Source organism: Tursiops truncatus, chromosome 10 (assembly GCF_011762595.2).
Source record: "Tursiops truncatus isolate mTurTru1 chromosome 10, mTurTru1.mat.Y, whole genome shotgun sequence".
NCBI classification, from domain to species: Eukaryota; Metazoa; Chordata; class Mammalia; order Artiodactyla; family Delphinidae; genus Tursiops; species Tursiops truncatus.
Window position 1 is genome coordinate 63681426 of NC_047043.1, and position 22329 is coordinate 63703754.

Consider the following 22329-nt stretch of genomic DNA (forward strand, 5'->3'; position numbering starts at 1 on the left):
GCATGGCAGAGAGAGACAGAGATAGTGAGAGAGACAGGGACAGAGAGACACTAAGACTCAGAGAGAGAGGCAGAACCAGTGAGAAACATACGCGCGCACACACACACACACACACACACACACACACACACACACACACACACAAAATACATAGATCAAAAACAAAGAGAAACAGAAGAGGGGGACTTCCCTGGTGGCGCAGTGGTTAAGACTCTGTGCTCCCAATGCAGAGGGTCTGGGTTCGATTCTTGATCAGGGAACTAGATCCCTTAGTTGCATGCCGCAACTAAGAGTTAGCATGCCACAACTAAGGAGTCGGAGAGCCACAACGAAGGAGCCTGCAAGCTGCAACTAAGGAGCCCATGTGCCACAACTAAAGGAGCCAGCGAGCTGCAACTAAGGAGCCCGCCTGCTGCAACTAAACCCAGTACAACCAAATAAACAAATATATTAGAAAAAAAAGAGAGAGAAACAGAGGAGCTTAGAATCATAGAAAAAGTCAGAGATAGGGAACCAGAGAGGGACTGAAAGATGGAGGTGGAGAGAGAGACAGATGTGGGGAGAGGAAGCCGAGTCTCTGACCCCACACCTCCCACCTCCATGCCAGTTGGGCAGGAACAGAAATGGAGGCTAAGCCCAGGAAGCCTGCAGACTGCCACCTGGCACCCTTCAGCTGATACCACCACACCTGCTGCAGGGCCGCCTCCCGCGACCCCCCACCAAGGGGAGTGCAAGGTGGCACTGAGTGGAGGGCACTCACCATGATGACAAGGACGACAGGGCCTGCAAAACTCCAGATGAGGGGCTCGTGGATCGAGATCCAGCAGAAGTCAGGGTTCCCGTAGCCCTCAGGATCCAGGCCGACAGCCAGGCCTGTTGGGGAGAAGAGATAGGACAGAGGAGATGTATTCTAGAGCTGCTGACTCTCTCACGTATGGGGAGAAGCTGGGGTGGGGGCAGAGCAGCCTCCTCCCTGAGCAAATGGCAAGGGAGATTGAGGTTGGGGTCATGATCAGGATTGGGGGCAGGGGCAGGGGTCAGGCCATGTGATGGATGGAGGTCAGGGGTCACAGGCCTGGTTGAGGCCAGTGAGCAGGGCCCTCACCCAGCAGCACAGCAGGGACGCCCCAGCCCAGGGCGTGGTAGAAGCGCATGGCGCCGCGGTCCACATTGCGCGGCTCGACCTGCATGCGGTAGAGGTGCAGCCCCTGCACGAGGAGCCACGCGAAGGTGCTGAGGAAGAAGTAGTGCAGGAGGATGGCAACCGCGGTGCACAGCAGCTGAAGGCAGGGTTGGGGGGGCGTCAGGACCTTTCCTGCCACGCCCCACCTCTGACCCCTAAACCACTGCACCTTACCCCAGGATCCTGCCCCAAACCCTGGCCCCAACCTGAGCACCTCTGACCCTGAACTCTGGCCCCAGGCCTTCCTGGGCCAGGTGAGGTCATCAGGACACAGGTCCCCTGGCCCTGACCCTGCACCTGGTTTTGGGTCCTGTGGATCCCCAGCAGGAAGAGGAGCTCTGCCACTCCCAGGGCAGCAGCCACATTGGCATGGATCCCACGCATGTTGGACTTGAGGCTGCACAGGCTCAGCAAGACGGCTGCGGTCAGCAGCAGCGCGGCCACGGACACTGCTATGACCACATGGGTGAACACAGCCAGCAGCTCCAAGTCACCCTCCAGCCGCTGTGGGGACAGGGATGGTCACTGGGGTATTGGGCACTCCTGCCCTTTGACCCTCCCACTTCCTCAGGACTCTGAACACAGCCCCACCTCACGGGGAGAGGCATCCATGAGGACCCCAAAGGTGCCCGTCCGGCTGCAGCGACACCGTGCGTGGGACCCGTTCCTGTGCACCAGCTCACAATCCCGTGCTGTCCACATGCCGTGCTGGTCCGCCCTGTGGCCACAGGGCAGTCAGACCTACCATCCCCTCTGGGGAGTGCCCCATCGCCAGGCAGGGGTTTGTGAGAGGCAGTGGGAGGGGCCGAGGGTGCCTGGAGTTGGGGAGCAGCATTCCTCATGGGTCTGGGTGCACAGGGGCATTGGTGGGGGCCCCAGGGGCAGGCTTGGCCTCCCAGGGGCTACCGGGGGACCAAGGGTTTCCAGAGTGGAGGTCCTCACGGGCCAGGCGGGTCCCACTGCACGCAGATGGCCTTGCTGCGATTCGCTGTCTGTAGCAGGCGGAACTCCAGGCTGATCGGGGACTCTAGGACACCCCTTAGGAAGTTGCGTCCATGGAACACAGCCACACTGACCACCGGGGAGTTCATAACAGGGTTCTGGGGAAGCCTGAGGAGACAGCCCACCTGGTCTTGGGCACTGCTGATCTCCCCAGGCTCTGGCTGCCCACCTCACTGTCTTCATGGCACTTGCCATGGCCCACCCAGAGTCTGAGATGCCCTAGAGTGGATGCTGTTTCTGAGAACCCTTTTAGCCTCTGTTGGGCTGCTTCAAGACCAGGAGTCCATGGCCTGGTTCTGCAGAAATGCAGCTGAGAGGCTTCAGACCCACTGCCCACACTGGAGTCTGAAGCCCAAGCAGCTACAGACTTTGCCTCTCAGTGCCCTCCCTTCCACCCCCGGCTGACCTCCTTCAGTCAGCCAGTCTTTGCCTATCTCCATCAGCCAGTTTGCCTGTCTGTCTGGCTCCTGTATCCTTTATGTGCCTGGCCCCAGCTGTGGCTCTGTGTCTATCTCTTCATTTGCACAACTGCCCAGGACATGATTCACATGGAGCCCAGCATGGACAAGGCTTCCAGAGTCATGGGCAGGAGCCTCTCTGTATGATTGTGAACCTGCTCATTTGTCCACCGAAAAAGGGGGTGCTAGGCTGGGGAGAAACTTGCGGGAAGCCCAAGGGTGAGGAGCCTGGGAGTAACTCTACTCATACCTGGCACCCCGGCGCTCGGCCTGGAACTGGGCAGGGAGCAGCCCCCCTAAGGTGCGGTAAACCAGGAGGATGACGATGGAGATCCCAGGCTCAGGCTCGGGCTCTGGGGGTGCCGGCGGGGGGGCCACACTCGAGGTGGTGGAGTTCTCCATGCTGCTGCCACTTGTGGACAGAGCTGCCAGAGGAGGGGGAGGAGTTACTGTCAGTGACCCCTGACCCCAAGCACCCACAAACGCAGATCTGAACCCAACCCAGCATCAAGCATGGGAACCTCTTCCCTTTGCAGGTCCAGAACCAGGGTGGGTGCAGAGAGCAGAAGCCCATGAAGGACACATGGGTCACCCCAGCACTGGATCCTGACTATCAAGGCCTGGGCGAGGTCACCTGCGGTGAGGGGAAGGGTCTGGCAAGGGGAGAATTGACAGTAGGGCGACATGGCATCTGGCTTAGAGGGCAAGGAACCAGGATCTGGCCCGTGGGTAACCCCAGGGCTCTTACCTTCAGGTGGGGACAGCCGTGGTGCCTGGGAAGGGAGCAGCACGTGTGTGTGAGGATCCCAGGCATCCTGGCCCCGGAAAAGGTTGCTGTGGTAACGAGGGTAGCGACGGGTCCCCCGGCTGGGACTGGGGTGCTCCATGCGGTCAATGCTGAGCACTGCCCGGGAGGAAGAGGGGTGAGACCCATCAAGGATCTCCTCCCTGTGCTGAGGGTCCCACTCCCTCCTCCTCCCATCCTGTACCCAAGTTCCACAACCCATAGCCTCCTTGCTACCAGCGCAGAGCCTGTCCCTGCAAAGCGCTGAAGGTGGCAGCACAGCCTCCTGCCACTAAATGTTGACATCAATAGCCCCCAGCCCCTCAGACCTCCAGGTCCTTGCCCTTTCACGGCCCCCTGCCCCGCCCCACCCTACCCTCCACATACTGATGTTGGGTGTCACCAGCCCCACGGGATTCAGGTACGTGAGTTCCATATTCTTCGCGAGCGTGGCCGCGTACTCCTCCAGGTGCTGCACCAGCCCGGCGCTGCCTGGGGAACCCCCAGGGGCCCGCTGCCCCAGCGCTGCCCACAAGTCCCCAGTCTCTGGAGCAAGCAGTGCAGAGCCAGCCCACAGCAGATTCTGGGAGGAGGGAGGTGAAAGTGGGCCCAGCCAGGTGAGGATGTGTGAGGGGACAGGGCATGCCTGAGGGGTTTGGTCAGGTGCTCAGAGAGGTCCCAGTAGGGTATGGCTCTGGAGGGGACAAGGGGAGAGAGAGAGAATCCAGGGCCTTCACTTCCCCGGGGTCGGGAGGGGCCTGAGCAGAGGGGCGGGGGTCAGGGCCAGGGGATCGGGAGCCCAAGGTGTAACCCCACCTCATTGAAGTGGGCGTCTTGTGTGGCTGTCAGCCCGAAGCCCTGCTGGTGACTCTCAAAGGCCAACAGGTGGGCCAGCAGGCGGGCAGTGACTCGGACATCTTGGCTGAAGTAGTGGTCAGTGTGGCCAGTCACCTCCCGTAGCCTCTGAGCCAGCTTCTTAGCCTCCACTGTATCCAGGACTGTCTTGTTCAGCTCTAGGCCATCCAGCTGCCAGGACAAAGATGGGGATGGTCGCTCTGTGGTCACTTAGGCCTTTCTCAAAAGCCTCACAAGAAGAAGAGTTTGGATTAAAGGGCAACTGGGAAAAGCCCAGGAGGTCAAGGGCTGGGGCATGATGTCTGGGGCCCAGCACAGGCCTAGGGAGACTGAGGCCAGGGCCAGAGCCAGGGCTGGTCTCGAGTGCAGGGCAAAGTCTGGGCAGTCTCACCAGCAGATTGAGTTCTCGAAAGGCAGGAGAGGTACAGTTGAAGAGGTCAGGCTCCAGCCAACCCTGGTCCTCGTCGCATAGCCGCACGGCAGCTCCTGAAGGCAGTTGACCCCTTGTCAGGCCTGGGGCCTGGACACCTTCATTGAGGAGGTGACCACAGCACCCTCCCCTACCCCAGGGGGAGCTCTGAAGCAGAGACCAGGTAGTAGGCATCCACGGCTGGACCCCTGGATAGAAAAGCCCCAGCCCCCAGCCCAGATGGGCCCCAGGCGCTTGTCAGTCAATTCCTGAGGTTTCGAACCACCATGACATAAAGAAGAACACAAGGGCAGGACTGTGTGTGTGCATGTGCACCCAGACACACACACACAGGCCAGGACAGCTTCACAGACATGTGGCCCAGGGCAAGAACACAAAAACCAATGCTCACACCTGCACACGAGTAGATGTGTGGCCCAGGACAAACACACAGATACACAGTGCACCCCCAGGAGAATTTTGTGACCAAAATGAAGTGGGGGTGAAAGTTCTCACACAAATTTTAACTGCCCCAGTGGTGACTTTGCTGCCATCTCTCCCTTATCTGTGAGATTGGAATTAGAGTTGAATGAGAATTGACCTGGGCCTTAAGAGAGCTTGTAGCCACCAGCAAGAGGCCCCCTGACTTAAACACAGAACCCCCTCCCCAAAAGACAGACACAGACGCGTGCACAGGCACAGAAAGACGCACAAGAGCATGCACACGCAGACAGTCTCTGTTCAGCCACTGCAGAGACCTCAAGCAGCGGGAAGGGTTCTGTGAGGACCTCAGGCAACAGAGAGGAGTCTGTGGGGTCCTCAAACAGAGGGCAGGGGTCTTTCAGGACCTCAGGTAGTAGGGAGAGGCCTGCAGGAACCTCAGGAACTGAGAAGGGGTCTACAAGGACCTTAGGAAGTGTGTGTGGGGGGAGGGGGTGTCCTCAGGCAGTGGGGAGTGGTCTCTGAGGACTTTAGGCATCAGAGAAGGGCCCCCAGGGTCCTCAGACAGTCGGAAGGGGCCTCCAGGGGCTTCAAGAAGCTGGGAGTAGCTTTTAGAGACCTCAGGCAGTGGGGAGGGGTCTGCAGGGACTTCAGACAGCAAGAGGGATCTGCAAAAGCTCTGGCAGTGGGAGGGGGCAGCGCACCTGAGCAAACACGTACCCCTTACCTGCACCCCGCAATCCTGCCCAGAAGCCAAGAGAAACAGATGGAGGCTCAGTGAGGATGTGGGGAGGAACCCAGAGCCCCTAAGAGGTAGGGAGGGGCCCACATCGACTCCTACCCCACTCCCACCTCTTTGTAGGAACAAGGCCCACCAACTCAGGAAAAGAGGTGGCTCCGGCAAGCCAGAGGTCAGGCCTTCCCCGACCCTCAGCTATTTGCCTGTCCCCCAGGTACTCACCCAGAGCCCCCCGAGGACAGGGCACTGAGGCCAAGACACCAAACTTGGTCTGAGGCCACCACACACCAGATCTCAGGGACTTGGGGCAGGCGTCATAGAGCACTAGGGAGGAAGGAGGCACTGAGCCAGGCAGTCAGGGGCTGGAGCAAGGGACAGCTACATCCACTGCCCCCCACCTACCCCAGGCCCACTGCCTACCACTCTGCTGCTGGCCTCATGGGAGCTGGCCCATCAGATTCTGTGACAGGTCCTCAAAATACTTGGGGCAAATGTGGGAGTGCCTGGGTGTAAGTGGTCTCCCTCAGAGAAGCCTCCCGGAGCCCCTACCCAAGAAGCCAAGCATGCCATGGGACTTGGTGACAGCATGCCAGAGCCAGCCCTCTGTATGTGGAGCTGGGTGGAGCCTGCTCACCCCGGCAGCCGCTGGCTGTCACCTCTGCAAAAGGACTGTCACAGCTGTTGCACTGGCGGCCAAGGGCTCCTGGGCGACAGGGGCACTGCCCGCTGTGGGGGGCGCATGAACGTGAGGTGGAGCCCACAGGGTAGCAGTCACATGGGAGGCATGAGTCGCTGCCCCGCGGTCGGTAATGGAATTCCTGTTTGAGAATGGGTCAGGGGCCTGAGGTCAGAAGTCAGGGCTTAAGGTAGGGGTCTCAGGTCAGGGCTTGGGGAATGAGTGGAATCAAGGGCAAAGGGTCAGGAGAACAGTGCTCACAGGCCAGAAGGAAGACTGGCCTCAAATGAAACATAAGAGAGGGGTTAGATGTCAAGGACAAGAGATGGCAGTTAGGTCACGGCATAGGGGTAAGAGGTCAGGGGCTGAATCAGGTGGCAGAGGTCAGCAAGCTGGATAAGAATCACAAAACATGTCTACAGAAGAGTTAAAAGGTCAGGGGACAGGGGACAGGCGCACCTTGCAGTGACACTGCCCACTTGTCTTGTTGCAGTTGGGGTCAAAGCCCTTATGAACGTCGCAGTTGCAGGGGCCACACGTTGGGCTCCCCCACCAGCCCCGTGGGCACTGTTGGTCCATCCTGGGGTGGACAGCCACGTGAGACGCCTCCACCACATCTCAGTGACCCTCCCTAACTCCCACCAGCTCTTTCCATCATCTCAGCCCCCAGCCCCTTACCTGTGCTCACAGTGGTGCCCAAAATAGCCACCTACACAGTCGCAGGTATAGCCATGGGGGGCCCCAGGGAGGTGCCGGCATGACCCCTGATTCTGACAGGGGTTCAAGAGGCAGGCGTCCACACAGCCCGGGCCATAGTAACCTGCAGGTTGGGTCAGGGAGCTCAGGACACTGGCCACAGAGCATGGGAGGAAGCAGGCACCTGTCCTTCTCAGTCCCTGCCTCCTCCAGGCTCTCCAGGTCCCCCAATCTTCACCACGAGCCCCAAATCACCCTGCCCCCACCCAGGCCCCACCTGGCCAGCAGGTACAGGAAAAGGTCTGCCAGAGGTCTCGGCAGTCAGCATGGGGTGGGCAGGGCCCAGATGCACAGGCGTTGGTCACGACACAGCCAGGTTCCACGTTCACTCGGTGGCTCGGGGGAAGCAGGGCTGGGGAGCCCGAAGGCGTGGAACCAAGCCATACTCCCTACGGACACAGCCAGCAAGGGGTGAGACCCATGCCAAAGCACCTCAGCCCCAAGCCCAGCAGAGCCAGCCACCTGCTCTGATGACCCCTGACATGCAATCTCCCTACAAACCCTAGACCCTGACCCAATGGTCCCAGTTCTGTGGCCCCGTGGGACCCCTAATCATGTGTCCCTGACACAGGCCTCTAATGACCCTTGATAATCTAAGCTAGACTCTCACCTCCAACAGCACAGAGAGGCTTGATCTGTCTCTGATGGCTCTGGGTCACCACTACCCCTATGCCAACCCCCATGTGAATGCAGCATTTCAGGTCCCAAGGCACCTCTGATCTCTGACCACTCACCCTACTGCCCCATATCATGTTCACATGCTGATGCTCACCTGAATACAGCCAACCAGACCCTTAGAAGCCTCCTCTTCACTGCTGGGAGGCAGGCCTCCCACGTGGAGTCGCTTTACCTTCAGGCCCTGCAGCTCACTCCCCACCGCCAAGGTGTCCTGGAGGAAGAGGACAGTCAGCACTAGGGGTGTGGGGGGGACCTGATGGGCCCCTGCCCTACCCCAGTGTCAGTTTTGGCTTTATCCTAGGCCTTATCCTGCACCACCATGCTCTGTCCCTCTGGCCCAGAGGACTGGTCTGGAAATGAAATGCTCCCGAGTATGGAGGACCTGCTGGAGCATGGGGGACGGGTGACAGGAAGTTTTCAGTCCAGAGCTGGGCTCAGACTGGCCCTTCTCTCCTGGACCCTGAACAGACCCTAAAATTCCATGACTTTGAGCTGGGAAGATCAGGAGACCAGAAAAGGTTTCCAGAAGTTTGGCAAAGTGCTAGCTGCAGAGGTACCCCAAGAGTAGGCCAGAAATCTGCGTAGCCTCCCTGACATGAGGAGGGTGTAGCAGAGTGGGCTCAGAGCGAGGACATGAGGAGGGGGACTCGGGGGAGAATATCAGACTATGTGCAGTGGAGGGAAGTGAGAGGACTAGAGGTGGGGTCAAATGAGGTGGGTCTAGTCGGAGGCTGAGAATGGACCACCCCAGGGTTAGAGGTCAGACCTGGAAGAGGCTAAAGTCCAATGAGACCATGAGGACATGGTGGCCCCGCCGGCCACCTGGCTCCTCCTGCAACTCCAGCCGCAGATCATGCCATCGGCCATCACTGACAGTCACCTGGTCCAGGAGGAGGTGGGCAGCGCGGCCCGAGCCCCTGGTCACTGTCACAGACAGCAACCCCCGATCCAGCTGTGGGTAGAGAGGCACAGCCCTGGGGTCAGAGCCCCAAGTTTGGCTGGGGCTAGGAGTATCAGGAGGTGAGATCTGAGGGCTCAGAGGTCAAGAATACCAGAGGTCAGTACAGCAGGGACAAGGCTATATTTGGCACATAGGGCACTGTGCCCAGGGACACTATGCAGCAGAGAGTGAAGTTAGGGGGCAGAGGTCAGGACGAGGGGTCATGGATTAGTGCAGGTGGCACAAGAGAGCTATGCTGGTATGCTGCACCTGCAGAGGATATGATAGTGGGGAAGAGGGTCAAGGGCCTGGGTCCAGAGCAGGGTCAAGTATAGTCAGTACATCTGGCAGAGAAGTATGCTGTGTGACCAGGCCTGAAACCACAGGAATGCTGCTGGTGCATTAGAGATTGAGAGCTGAGGGTCTAGGGAGGGGTCAGGAGGACAGACACACCTGACAGAGGAGTGTGCTATGTGGCCCAGCCTGGACTTGCATCAGGACCCCCTGCTTCGCCCGTGTCCGAAATGCCAGCCCCAGGTACCACGGCACAGATACAGCCATGTCATTTCCAAAGTCCCAGCTCAGTGTGCCGTTGCCACGGAAATGGTGGGGATGGGCCATAGCTGGTGGGATAAAAGGAGAAGGGTCACAGGCCTCACCTCAAGAACAGAATTTACCCTGCAGGCTCCTCCTGCCCCAGGCTGCCCACTCACTGAGCCGACAGTCTTTGCCTCCGAAGCCCACAGGGCAGTCACAGCTGAAGCCACCCCAGCGCTCTGAGCAGAAGCCGCTGTTCTTGCAGGGGCCTGAGTCACAAAAGTGCAGCTTGGCCTGGCAGCCTGGGAGAGGAAGGTACATAGAGGAGGTAAGAACACAAGGTGGTGGGGGGCGCAAAACACAGAGGTCCGGGGGGCTGAAAGTGGCCATGATCTTAGCCCCATGTTCTCTCGGGGGGTAGAATTGGTAGGACTCAGGTCCTAAAGGCTAGGCTACAGCGTTCTGCTTGCCAGGAAAGGAGACAAGGAGGAGGTCAGATTTTGAGTTAATCCACATAGCTTTCCACCCTTTCCCTATGATGAGGACATGGCCTACCTGCCATGGTGCCGTTGTTTGCAACAAAGGATGCCATGTCCACTCGACGGCCATCAATATGCAGGTCCCGCATGCAGCCAACAAAGTCCTTGTGGGACACGGGGAAGTTCTCGGGAAGGTTGGGGACACCCCCCAGGAGCAGAGGGCCTGTCAGGTCCAGGGACCTGGGGGTCAGAGGTCCAGGTCATTGGTGGGACTGGGGCCAGGGTAGGTTTGCTCCTGGTGGGGGGCATAGGAAATGGAGGGGGTAGGACTCAGAGGGTATGGTGATTGAGCAGGGAGGGTAAGATCAGGCTGAGGAAGGAACTGGAGACTTACTTCAGTTGCGGGGTGCAAAGGAGAGTTTAGGATGGGCAGATGGTCTGGGGAAAGGTGGAAGAGGCTGGGGTTGAGGATGAGGATGAAAAAGGGAGGCATTTGGGTGGCTGGGGGAGGGGATGGGGTCAGGTGGGCTGTGGGGCATTAGAGAGAGTGGAACCTTTGGGGGAGTGGAACCTTTGGGGGAGTGGGTGCCTGGGACTGTGTGGGAGTGGGCAGTCTGGGCAGAACACAGAGAGGGAGGTTAAGGTGAGATGGGGTTTCAGCATCCTAGTGGGGAGAGGGAAATACGGTGGTTTGGGGAAGGATGGGGAGTTTGGTAGGCAGTATTGGAAGGCTTGGAGTGGGCTTTGGCAGGCAGAAGGCTTGAGGATCAGGGGCTGGGGGCCTCACTTCTTGGAGCTTGTTTGTGTGCCAGCAGCCGCGCATGAGTAGTTGCCAATCTCAGCACCAAACTGCAGAGCCACAGCCATGTCGCAGTCATCCACGCTCAGCACAGCCACCTTGTCCTTGGAGGGGCCCTGAGCACCCCCCAGGGCATCTGTCCGGGGCTAGAGACCCAGGCACACCACTCAACAGGACCCCCAGGGTGACCCCTGAAGGGCAGAACCTGGCATCCCAGCTCCCCCCATACTCCCATGCCAAGGGTGGTGCCCACCTTGTTGTAGTATCTCAGATGCACTGTGTGCCACTGCCCGTCATTCAGGCCCCCTGGAACTGTGGGGCTGACCACTGTGTTGGACTCACCTGTGGGGTGGATGTGTGTGGAGGCTTGTCTGGAGCTGCTAAGTCCCCCTCCTCCTCCCACCCAGTCATGCAGGCACAGCTACTCCCAGGGTGACCCTGGATGCATCAGATAACTCTCCCCACTGGTGGCCACACTGGCTGGACCACAGTGCCTTTGGACAGGTAGGAGAAGCACACACTTCGTGGAGAGATGGGCTTTCCCATAGGGAAAGTGGTCCTCACTGTTGTCTGTTGGGCGTGGAGGTGTGTGTTCGGGTGTGCCCGTGGGGCTTGCACCCCTCAGCCATCTCACTCATACATGCACCCACTCGCGCCCATACTAGTCCGCGGGGGCACCCACCGGTGGAATATGTGAGTCTCACTTGCCCAGCCACGAGCTCCAGGGCCAGGAAGTCATGCTTCTCGTTCAGGCGCCCGTTGTAGAAGAGCAGCCCACTGGACTGCACTGTGGCGAACCTGGGGGGGTGGGGCGCGTCACAAGCCGGACCCCTCCTCACACCCACCATCCCTGTGACAAGAAGGTTTGAGGGAGCTCACCCAGGCTAGGGTGAGAGAGGAAGTGGTGAGAGAGGGAGGGGAGGGGGCGGTGTCCTATGGGACGCCAGGGTGGGGCAGTCAGGAATCTGGGTCTTGAAGGTAATGGGGATCGCGTGCAGGCGCGCAGATGCGGGCGGGCACCTACGAGAGGGACAGCGTGAGGTGGAAGCGCTGCCGCAGGCCGCGGAACATGACGAAAGAACTGGGCGGGAAGGAGCGAGCCGCCACTTCGCAGCGCGGACCCTCGAAGGCGCCGCCCGCCGGGCACTGGCAGCGAAAGCCGCCGTCGGGCCCGTTGGCGCAGGTGCCCCCGTTGCGGCAGACGCCGGGCACGCAGCGTCCGGCCTCCGTGTCTAGCTCGCAGTCTTCGCCTAGGGGTCAAGCCGCAGTCAGAGGCGGTCAAGACCGCGCCCGCCAAAGCGCCAGCGGGCCCCGCCCCTCCGAAGGCCACGCGCTCCAGGTGAGCGCCAAGACCTCTGAAAAGTCCAGCTCCCTCGAGTTGGCAGCCCCTAGTTATACCTGACCCCACCCTCCCTCCCCGCCTGGCTGCGACCACGCCCCTCCCATGGTCCCGCCCTGTCCACTACCGCGGACCTCAGGGCCCCGCCTCTGCCCAGGGCCACGCCTCCTTCGCTACCTCGGCCCCACCAAAGCCTATTTCTTCGCGGCCTTAGGCTCCCTCTGGGCCAGGTTCTACCGCTTCTGGACTAACGGCGCCCAAATCGACCCCGGTTGGCTCAAGAGTGATGCCCAATCCTCACTTGCACTGCAGGTTCACCCAGCCCCGCGCCCTGCTCACCTGTGAAGCGCGGGCGGCAGACGCAGGTGTAGCCGCCCTCGCGCCGCGCGCAGGCGCCGCCATTGCGGCAAGGGTTGGAGTAGCAGAGATCGAGCTCTGTCTCGCAGAAGTCTCCCGTGAAGCCTGGGGGGCAGCGGCAGCGCAGGCCTGCGATGGGCTGGATGGGTCTGAAGAGCGTGGAGGCGGAGGCCAGGAAGGGCGCAGAGGAGTCAAAGCGCAGCACGGACACACATTTCATGTAGTTCTCACAGGGCTCGCGCAGGCATACGTTGTCGTCGAAGGGCAACACGTCCAGGAGAGAGCGGGCGGCAAGTGCGGCTCGGCGCACGTACAGCTGCTCCTGCAGCTCCTCGGAGCTGAACCAGGGACCTGCAGATCCAGCCCCGGCCCCGCGTGGCGCCAGCGCTGAGAAGCTCACGTTGAGCACGGTGCCCCCCACGTCTGTGTCGTTCTGGATGTTGAAGATGAAGACGTCCTCGGCGGGTGTGGCAAGTACTGCGGCCACGCCTTCCAGGAAGTGGCCTAGCAGTGGCGAAAGGAAGCGTTCCTGCCACATGTTCTCAAGGCGCACGGTCAGGCTGTTGGCCAGCAACTCCTCCGTGATGATGATCACGCGCAGCACACACTGTGCCGTCACACTATGTAGCCCATCTGCAGGCGGAAGTGGGGGAAGTGGTCAGTCTGGGGTCAGCGGCTGCTCCTCCCTGGGACATAAGAGGGCTGGGGCCAGTGACTGCTCAGTTCCCCAGCACCTCTGTGTTAGCAGGCTGACCATGCCAGGACACAAGGAGGTCTGAAGCTTGTGATCACCAACTCTCTCAGCATCAAGGTGTCAACAAGTTGCTGCTTCCTCTTGCCTCCCTCCAACACAGGGAAGGGCCTGAGCCAGGGATCAACCAACCCCCCCTCTGCCCCAACAGTGCCCATGGGTCAGCAAGTCATTCCTCCAAAAGCACACAAGAAGGTCCCTAAGTGATCAGTAACCCACCCTTCCCCAAGTTATCATGGTCAGCAGGCCAATCAGGACAGAAAGAGGAACCAAGGCCACTGACCACCGACTTTCCTTCCCCTCATCCCCCAGCATTGCAGAACCAGCAAAACATGCCCTCCAAAAATATCCCTCTAGGTCAGGGATCACCCATCCCCTATCTCTGGTCAGTCAACTGCTTTCCCAGCACTAGAAGGGTCCCTAACCCTGTGACCACTCAACCTCATCCCCCAGAACCCTGGGTCAGCAAGCTCCCTCTCTCCAGGAGGGCCTTGGACTCTGGCCTCCTCCTCAGCATCCTTGAATCAGCAAGCTGCCCATCATCCCAGACCTGGGTCCTGCGATTTCAGTGCCCACCCCCAGAAATTAGCATGAGGTGCTTATATGCCTTGTCTCCAGACCCTAGTACACACTGGGTGGCCAACAGCGATGGTTGTCCAGTGAACTGAGGGATGAATGTGCCTTCATTGGCAGTGCCAGGAGTCCATGCTCCAGAATTGGGGAATAAGCACTGGTAAAGTCTCTCCCAACCCCTTCAGCCTCCAGTATTCAGGACTGCAAGAGCTTCTCCTGCCTGCGCTCTCCTATGAGGGAACAGCTTGTGAAGGCCTGGGGACATGGCTGCAGAAAAGAGGCAGGTGGACCTCTGGACATTTCCCCAAAGGGCAGGGCCTTAGTCAGCCCCTTCAATAGCAGCCAGGTCTGCTCTCTGCCTGAGGCTGCCAGAGTAAACTGCTGTTCCCAATCACTAAACTACTGGCCTCCCTCTCCTCCACAGATGGGCTGAGGGTCATACCAGACCCAAAGTAACCCTTCATCTGAACAGGGATGTGGTGTGGGCTGACTGGTCTATGCTGGCTTTTCCTGGGACCTCCAGAGCATTACCCCAGGACTTCTAGCCTTTCAGGGGGAGGGGAGCTATCCCTAGATTAACAAGCAGACAGTTCTTTACAGTCAGCAGACAGTTCTTTACAGTCTTTATGGGGTCTGCTAATGCCCTAGAATCTTTGGGGTTCTGTGGAGACTGCCCAAGACCCTAAACAGAGACTATATGACCCTAACCTGTGAGGCAGATCCTGTGGGGTGCAGGAACCCAGAGCTTAAGGGATTCTTGGAAGGCTTGAAAAATCCCTCGTTGGTTTGAAGTGCCTTGTGGGGCCCCTGAGGACCTGACACGCTGAGGTCACTGGCTCACTTGATTAACCCCCGCCCCTCACCTGTGACAGTCACCAACATGGAGGCCACCAGTGGGCGGTTGTTGTCTAGCTTGCGGCTGAGTCGAAGCTCCCCGCTGGTCTGATTGACCACCAGCAGCTGCAGCTCATTGCCCCGCTCAAAGGAGTAGAAGAGGTGGTCAGAGACATCAGGATCGTAAGCAGGGATGCGCCCAATGATGCCTGAGGGAAAAGTGTCTGAGCGGTTGGATACATAGTTGTTGAAGAGGATCTGGAAGTTGTTGAGCACAGGGCTGTTGTCATTCTGATCAACCAGGCGGACGTGCACAGTGGCCCGACTGACCAGAGGGGCTGATGTGGCCTGCACAACAATCACATATTCCTGGCGAGCTTCATAGTCCAGGTCAATGAGTGCTGTCAACTCTCCAGAGAAGATATCCATTTGGAACAGCTCAGGGATGTTCCCCTCCACAATCTGGTACATTATATGAGCATTGGGGCCTTCATCAGGGTCCACTGCAGTGATCTGGGCTACCACCGAGCCCACAATGCTGTTCTCCTTCACTCGCACCTCAAACTCCTCAGCTGGGAAGACCGGTGCATTGTCATTAACATCCTGCACCGTCACCTGGATGCTGACTGGAGTCCGAAGAGGGGGCACACCTCGGTCCACTGCGTAAGCAGTCAGTTCATACACTGGTACTGCCTCCCGATCTAGCCGCCTCACTGTGCGGACAATGCCAGAGGTGGGCTCAATGGTAAAATCTCCATCCCCATCTTCCCCATTCTGGAAAGTGTACTGGACCCGGCCATTGGCATGAGCATCCCGGTCAGTGGCTGAGATCTGCAGGATACTGGTGAAAGGTGGGGCATCCTCAGAAACCAGCCCTCTGTAGTGGGAGGCCACAAACTGTGGAGGGTTATCATTCACATCATTGACCATCACCTCCACATAAGTAGTGTCTGCCTTCTGTGGGATGCCATTGTCCCGAGCTGTAATAGCCAGTGTGTAGGTCATCTGGTCCTCATAGTCCAGTGAGGCCTGCAGTGTAATGGCCCCTGAGTCTGCATCAATGCGGAACTGGGGCAGGTTGTCCTCCAGGAGATAAGTGATACGAGCATTCTCACCCACGTCATCGTCAGAGGCACTGATGACCACCACGGTGCTACCCACTGGCCGATCCTCATTCACACTCACTGAGTAGTGGGCACTTTGAAAGACAGGCCGGTGAGTGTTGGCATCTGTAATGTTGATGTGCACATAGCAGTGATCATGAAGGGCACGGTCAGATGCAGTTAGCACCAACTTGAAGTAGCGTTCCTGCTTGTAGTCCAGTGGCAGAGCCAGTGTCACCAGACCTACACCCCCCTGGGAGCTGATGGCAAAGCGATTCCGAGTGTTGCCTCCTGTGATCTGGTAGCTGATGGCACTGTTGGCATCACGATCTACAGCAGTCACACTCACCACACTGGTGCCCACGGTCGCATCCTCATTCAGTCGTAGGTGGTACTCCTTCATAGTGAACTCAGGGCGATTGTCATTAACATCCAGCACAGTCACTGTGACGCTGGCTGAAGCTGAGAGTGGGGGTGAGCCATGGTCTCGGGCCTCCACACCAAAGAAGTAATGCTCCACAGACTCACGGTCCAGGGGACCACTCACAGAGACCCAGCCAGTGGCACTGTTTATCACAAAGGGTGTATCAGATGCCACACCAGTTAGGGAATACTCCAATCTGGCATTCTCTCCATGGTCTGCATCCACTGCCTGAATGTGGATGACTGAGTGGCCCAGGGGCGCGTTTTCCAGGACTGAGACCTGGAAGGGCGTGCTGACAAAGATAGGAGTATGGTCATTGACGTCGACCACCTGGATGCTGGCCAGGCCTGTGTTGTTGGACAGTGGTGGGCGGCCTGCATCCTGAGCCCGGATGCGCAAGGCATACTCTCGCTCTGCCTCAAAGTCCAGAGGTGCCACCACCTGGATCTCGCCCGTGAGGCTGTCGATGGCAAAGTGGCCGCGGCTGTTGCCACTGATGATGTTGTAGTGCACCAGTCCGTTGGCGTCCTTGTCCCTGTCGGTAGCCGAGACGCGTAGCACCACCGTATGGGGGCGCACATCCTCGCGCACCTGCGCCACGTAGCGTTTCTCGCTAAACTGGGGCGCATTGTCGTTCTCGTCCAGCACGGTTATGTGCACACGTACAGTGGCAGAGCGCGGCCCGGGCTCTTGTCCCTGGTCGCTGGCCTCCACCACCAGCTCGTAACTTTCCATGTGCTCGCGGTCCACGCGACCGCTGGTGCTGATGAGCCCTGAGCGCGGATCAATTTCGAAGGCGGCAGAGGCGGCGGCGCGCTCAGCTGGCGGCCCCACAAAGCGGTAACGCAGGTTGGCGTTGGGGGGCGCGTCACCGTCTGTGGCACGCAACTGCAGGATGGGGTAGCCCTCCTCCACGTTCTCGCGAAGCGTCTCCCGGTATTGCGCCTGCTCAAATACCGGCGCGTGGTCGTTGCGGTCGGCCACTGTCACGGCCACCATGGTGGTGGCCGAGAGGCGCGGCGAGCCATGATCCTGCGCCGTCACGCGCAGGTAGTGGCGATCCATGCTCTCGCGGTCCAGAGCAGCCTCTGTGCGAATAAGGCCGCTCTGCGGATCGATGCTGAACAGTTCCAGAGAGCGGCTGTTCATGAGCGCAGCCAGCGAGTACACTAGGCGTCCGGCCTCGCCGATGTCCGGATCCTGCGCCACTACACGTAGCACCGCGGTCCCCGCCGCCTCATTCTCGGGCACCAGTGCCTGGTAGTTGTACTGCGGAAACTGTGGGTGGCGGTTCGCGGCGCGACGGGGGCGGGCCCGGCTCGCTGGGGGTATTCTCCAGGCTACATGCTCGGTCGGGCCCCCAGCGGGGCGCGGCCTCGGGAGCTGAGGGAGGAAGCGGCGGCGGAAGAGGACGCGGGAGCGCATGCGCTCGGGCGTTGGCTCGGGAGCTGTCCGGGACTCTCGCAGTGCTGAAACAGATGCGGAAGCTGTCCTCTCCTTGCGAGGTGCTGAATCCAGCCCGGGGCCGGATCCCACGGCCCCGGGAGGGCGGTCCGGCCGGGGCCCTGTCCTCCTCGCTTGGGATGTCCCGGTTCTCTCGCTCTGACCCCTGCGCCCCGGCGCCCACAATTCCCCGCAGCAGTGCGTGGTTCCCACTTTTTGGGGGGCGCCTGTCCCAGTATTCCTCTGGGAGAACACCGGCTGGGAACCACGGGGCCGAATCCGAAGGTCCGAAGGGAAGGGAGAGCTGTTCTCTGGGCCCGGGACCCCTGGGGAAAGGCGTTCTGGCGACAGACTATCTCTTTGCAACGGCCCTGTCCGCCCGCAAGAGGAGACCTCTGGACGCCAGCATAACAGAGACCCTGGTCCTTGTCCTGTCTCCTGCCCGCGGCTGCCAAATGTCTTGACTCCATATTCCGCTCCCAACCCCGGCTGCTCAGGGGGCCCTCGACCGCTTTGGTCGCTTTGCCTTCCCCCTCGGAGCCCCACGAAGACAGGTTCCCTGACTCCCAGGTCAGGCTTTCCATCCTCTCGGACCCTGGGCGACTCGGGACAAAGAGCTAAGGCTCCGCCGCCGATCCGCGCCCCTGGCCCCGTAGCAGCAGCTACCCCCGGGTCCCAACCTTGGCCCCCGCCGACCCCCAGCTCCTCCCGGCTAGGAGGGAACAAAGAGAGGAGGAGAAGGAGCAGGAGTAGCGGGGTGGTCGGCCCCCTGAGACCCCACCACGGCTGCCGCCTCGCCATCACCCCCTACTTCCCCACACGGCCTCCACTGTCCTCCGCCTGGGTCCAGGCCTTGGGCCCGCCTCGCTGCTCGGGCCCCCACCCGGGGCCCTGCCGCCGCCCTGGTCCCCCGCCTCTAGGCCTGTCGCTCCGCGCCGCCGCCACCCTCTGGGCACCATCTACTCCGCGGCCAGAGTCCCTTTGGGGAGCGGCCCCGGCTTTTGCCGCCCCCACCACAGCATCCCCGACGCTGCTGCCGCCTCCCGCCGCTCCAACATGGCTCCCGGCCGCTGCGATGGTTCGTTCCACCTCCGCCCCGAAGCCCCAAATCCGATGGTACAGGCTGTCGCGCATGGCAGCTCTGGATATCGAAGTTACTGCCGCCATCTTTATTGAGGGCGGAGCATAAGTGCTAACCGCGGTCCTGAACCGGGCTTGGTGCTTCACTGCCCCTGGTTCCACCCTCCTCGTGGCCACCGCCCTCACCAGCATCCCTCCCCCTAGGGCGCTGTCTCAGCTCCGTCTTCCAGATTTCTGCTTGCGGATCTCCCTTCCTGAGCACTAGTTTCGAACCCTGTCCCGGATTTTGGTCTGAAAATTTGGTGCCCATGATGTGCAGAGAAAGCGTTCTCATGACTCTTGGGCGGGGATACCATGTGGAATCCTGGGGTCGGAGGGGACGATGGCTGGACGGGGCCTGGGGTGCCAGCAGGCCAAACAACAGCCTTAACTGTTCGATCAAAACTTCGCTTTGTTTGTTTTTTGTTTTTGCTTTTTCGGCTGCGCTGGCTGCGGGATCTTAGTTCCTCGACCAGGGATCGAACTCGTGCCCCCTGCAGTGGAAGCGCGGAGTACTAACCACTGGACCACCAGGGAGGTCCCAATCAGTGAGTTTTAACTCATGAAACATGTCGCGACCATCTGTTTGTTTGGAGGGCCCCACCGGAGCAAACTTCCCTGCCTTGCTGGCCGCCAGCAGTCTTCCGGGTTGGGGGCTCTTCCACTGGAAGCTACACTCCCGCCTCCAGGCCGTGGGTCTCTGGAGTGCTCTGGAATGCCACGTGGAACCCGGCATTGCTGCACGGCTGCGGCCCGGCCTCCTAGGGTCCCCGCCCCTCGCCCGCTAAGACTGCGTCCCTTAACCCCTTGTAGGCACTAACGGAATCTCAGTTTTGCCCGCGCTATGCTACTCGGCGCAAGTCGACCCAGGCTAGCCAATGGGCAGACGCCGCGGAACACACGTCACAGAGGACGGGCGGGGGCGGGGGAGTGGTGAAGGAGGAGCGTTCCAATCAGAAAGCCACTGTTTCTATTGGCACAATGGATGGCTCCGCCCCCATGGCAGACTCATTGTCTGGGGGGAGGAGGCTCCTCCGGTTCCAGAATAGCCCGGAGAGACAATCCAGGAGGTGCTCTACGGGCCAGCCTGCAAAGGCAGCAGCGACAGTGGGCTGCAGCGTCACGAGCAGAGGACGCAGGCGTCCCTGGACCGAGGAGGGGTTTAGGGCCGGGACACGGAACGCTCCAAGGGGTGCGGTTCCTGCTTGGAACCAGCGGAGATCCCCCGGCTAAGGCCCCTGGCCCACCCCAAACGGTACCTATGACATCACCACCAACCAATCAAATGGCGCATTCCTAGCCACCTCCCCCCCGACTTCTTCGCTTCCAGGAGGCGGGGTTCCCGTGGGTTCCTCCTTCAAGCGCCTCAAGTGACTATGGAGCGCGGGTGGGTGGGCTCCAGTGGTGCCCTCTGGTTTCTCCGAATCTGAGGACCACCTAAGGTCAGATCCGGATGTACGGTCTGGGTTCCTATGGGCGTGAGAATGAAGCATCTGCAGAGGCGCCGAAGGCGGAACTCGGTTGGATGGGGGCTCAGTCGGCGTAGGGCCTGGAGGAGGGAAGCCAAAGACATGGTTCTGATCGCACACCCACCCTCCGGGTCCACAGTCTAGCGAATGGAGGGCAGAAAACTTTAACGAAGGAGGGAGACAGGTGGAACGCTAGGGAGAGGGATGCTGGGGTCCCAGAAGAGGCACCTGAGCCAATGTAGCGATCTGGGAAAGCTATCTGCAGAAGATGCCCGTGCAGAGCTCTGAATAACCAAGAGATGGAGGAGCCACCCTAGGTCATGGAGGCTGTGTGGACAAATGTGCTGACGCTTAAAGGGACCATGGCCAAAGGAAGTTACGCCCTGCTCTCTCCACTAGGGTTAGCACTGCCCTCAACTGATGCTCCTTGTGGAGAGCAAGACTTAGAGCTCTCCTTGACACCTCTGTTGACTGCAGATGACTCTCCGTGTCACTCCCTGCTGTTCTGCCTCCACCGTAGTCCTCTTTGTGGCTGCTGTTCCAAGGAAGCCTCTCCCTCTCCATCTGCACTCACCTCTGTGCCCCAGCCCGAGTGGCAGCTTCTAATGCTCCCTGTAAAGACAAACCAAGGTAGTTCCTTTTTCCAAGTCCTCTTTCCACTGCCCTCTAGGACATCTCAACCCCTCTCCTCGTGCCTTTTCCTCCCTACCTTGTGTTTGTCCCCTCCTTCCTCCAATTCAGGGGTACCCTGCTGGGAGAGCAGACCAGAAAACCTGGCCAACCCATCCAGCTCAATTATCCAACAGTTCTTTCATCTAAGACCTCCAATCTGTCACTTCTCACTTCCTCTCAGCTCCTTACCTTAACCATTAGCCAGTCTTATAACAACTCTCCTGCCCTGCTCTTCTTAGACAAACTCACTGGGCTAAAATCTAACTCCTTAAAATCGATTACTTGGGGCGGGGGGGGGGGGGTCTTGCTCTTGCGCGCCTGGCGCTTGCCTAGGTTATTGGCGTAAGCGCAAGATCGGTGGGCTCCTAAGGTTTCTGCTTGAAAACTGGATGATCTTCTAGCCTGAGACTATTCCTTATCAGAGCCTAGGGCCGCTGGGCCCCTTCACTCAGTACTTGCTGGAGCATCATCACACCCTCGTGCACAGTTGGTATTGGCTTGCCTGGCTGATTCACGTGGGAGAGTCCTTGTATGCCATTGGATTGTTCAAGTCTAAAGGCATCACGCATAGTTGGATTCAACTACTCTGGTTCCTGCAAACATTCCTTTTTGGGATGGCATCTATTACTTGATTGCTTACAGATCAAGATGCCAAAAACAAACTTTAAAAAAGATATCCAAAAAAACTGAATCCCTATTTTGTACACCTGAAACTAATATAATATTGTAAACCAACTATACTTCGATTTTTTTTTTTTTTTTTTTTTTTTTTTTTTTGGCGGTACGCGGGCCTCTCACTGTTGTGGCCTCTCCCGTTGCGGAGCACAGCCTCCGGACGCGCAGGCTCAGCGGCCATAGCTCACGGGCCCAGCCGCTCCGCAGCATGTGGGATCTTCCCAGACCAGGGCACGAACCCATGTCCCCTGCATCGTCAGGTGGACTCTCAACCACTGCGCCACCAGGGAAGCCCTATACTTCGATTTTAAAAAGAGAGAAAATACAGCTAAGTTCCTAGGAGAAAAAAAAAAAATTTTCAAAAGCTTCCTCTACACTTTGACATTCAGCCTCACATTTTTTGGGGGGTGCTGTGTTTACTTGATCTTTCTAGAAAGTTACGACCCTCTAGTTATTCATTATTTCTTCATCTGCTCTGGTTAAACTTGAGTAGATAGTAGGAAAAGATTTTAGCTTTCCAGTTCTGCAGACTAACCTATTCGGCAGAGGGCTTCCAGCTACCTTCTTGAGGTCCTTGGCTGTGTTGGCGTTCTATCACCTGGTTTAAGCCACGTACTAAGTTTGCTTGTTGGGATATCATTGCTCCCGCCTTCTGATTATAACACCTTACCCTTACCACCACCATCTTATTAGCTCTTCTTTCCCCAAATTTTTTTCCACCCACCTGGACCAAAATTGAGTGACACTTCCGTAACACATCAATTCCACCCACATTTGTTAGACACCTGTGAGGCGGGATCTTCTCCTCCCAGGCTTCCATTTCACATTATGGAG

The 22329-nt window shown here is 59.0% G+C and overlaps 1 protein-coding gene across 1 annotated transcript in view; it reads right to left on the minus strand.

Moving 5' to 3' along the window:
* The window catches only part of CELSR3 (cadherin EGF LAG seven-pass G-type receptor 3), a 48094-nt gene that overhangs the window by 20636 nt on the left and 5129 nt on the right, over positions 1-22329 (minus strand). The window contains 28 exon segments of the mRNA XM_073787957.1: positions 761-873; positions 1106-1439; positions 1442-1687; positions 1775-1901; positions 2126-2293; positions 2894-3068; positions 3392-3547; positions 3815-4010; positions 4244-4453; positions 4674-4768; positions 6094-6195; positions 6506-6689; positions 7007-7127; positions 7226-7367; positions 7521-7692; positions 8076-8192; positions 8748-8933; positions 9375-9544; positions 9635-9760; positions 10014-10177; positions 10725-10882; positions 10990-11078; positions 11419-11534; positions 11761-11986; positions 12415-13065; positions 14620-18272; positions 18831-18882; positions 18885-20760. Coding sequence (XP_073644058.1) covers positions 761-873; positions 1106-1439; positions 1442-1687; positions 1775-1901; positions 2126-2293; positions 2894-3068; positions 3392-3547; positions 3815-4010; positions 4244-4453; positions 4674-4768; positions 6094-6195; positions 6506-6689; positions 7007-7127; positions 7226-7367; positions 7521-7692; positions 8076-8192; positions 8748-8933; positions 9375-9544; positions 9635-9760; positions 10014-10177; positions 10725-10882; positions 10990-11078; positions 11419-11534; positions 11761-11986; positions 12415-13065; positions 14620-18272; positions 18831-18882; positions 18885-18996 — 8361 coding nt within the window. The 5' untranslated portion in view covers positions 18997-20760.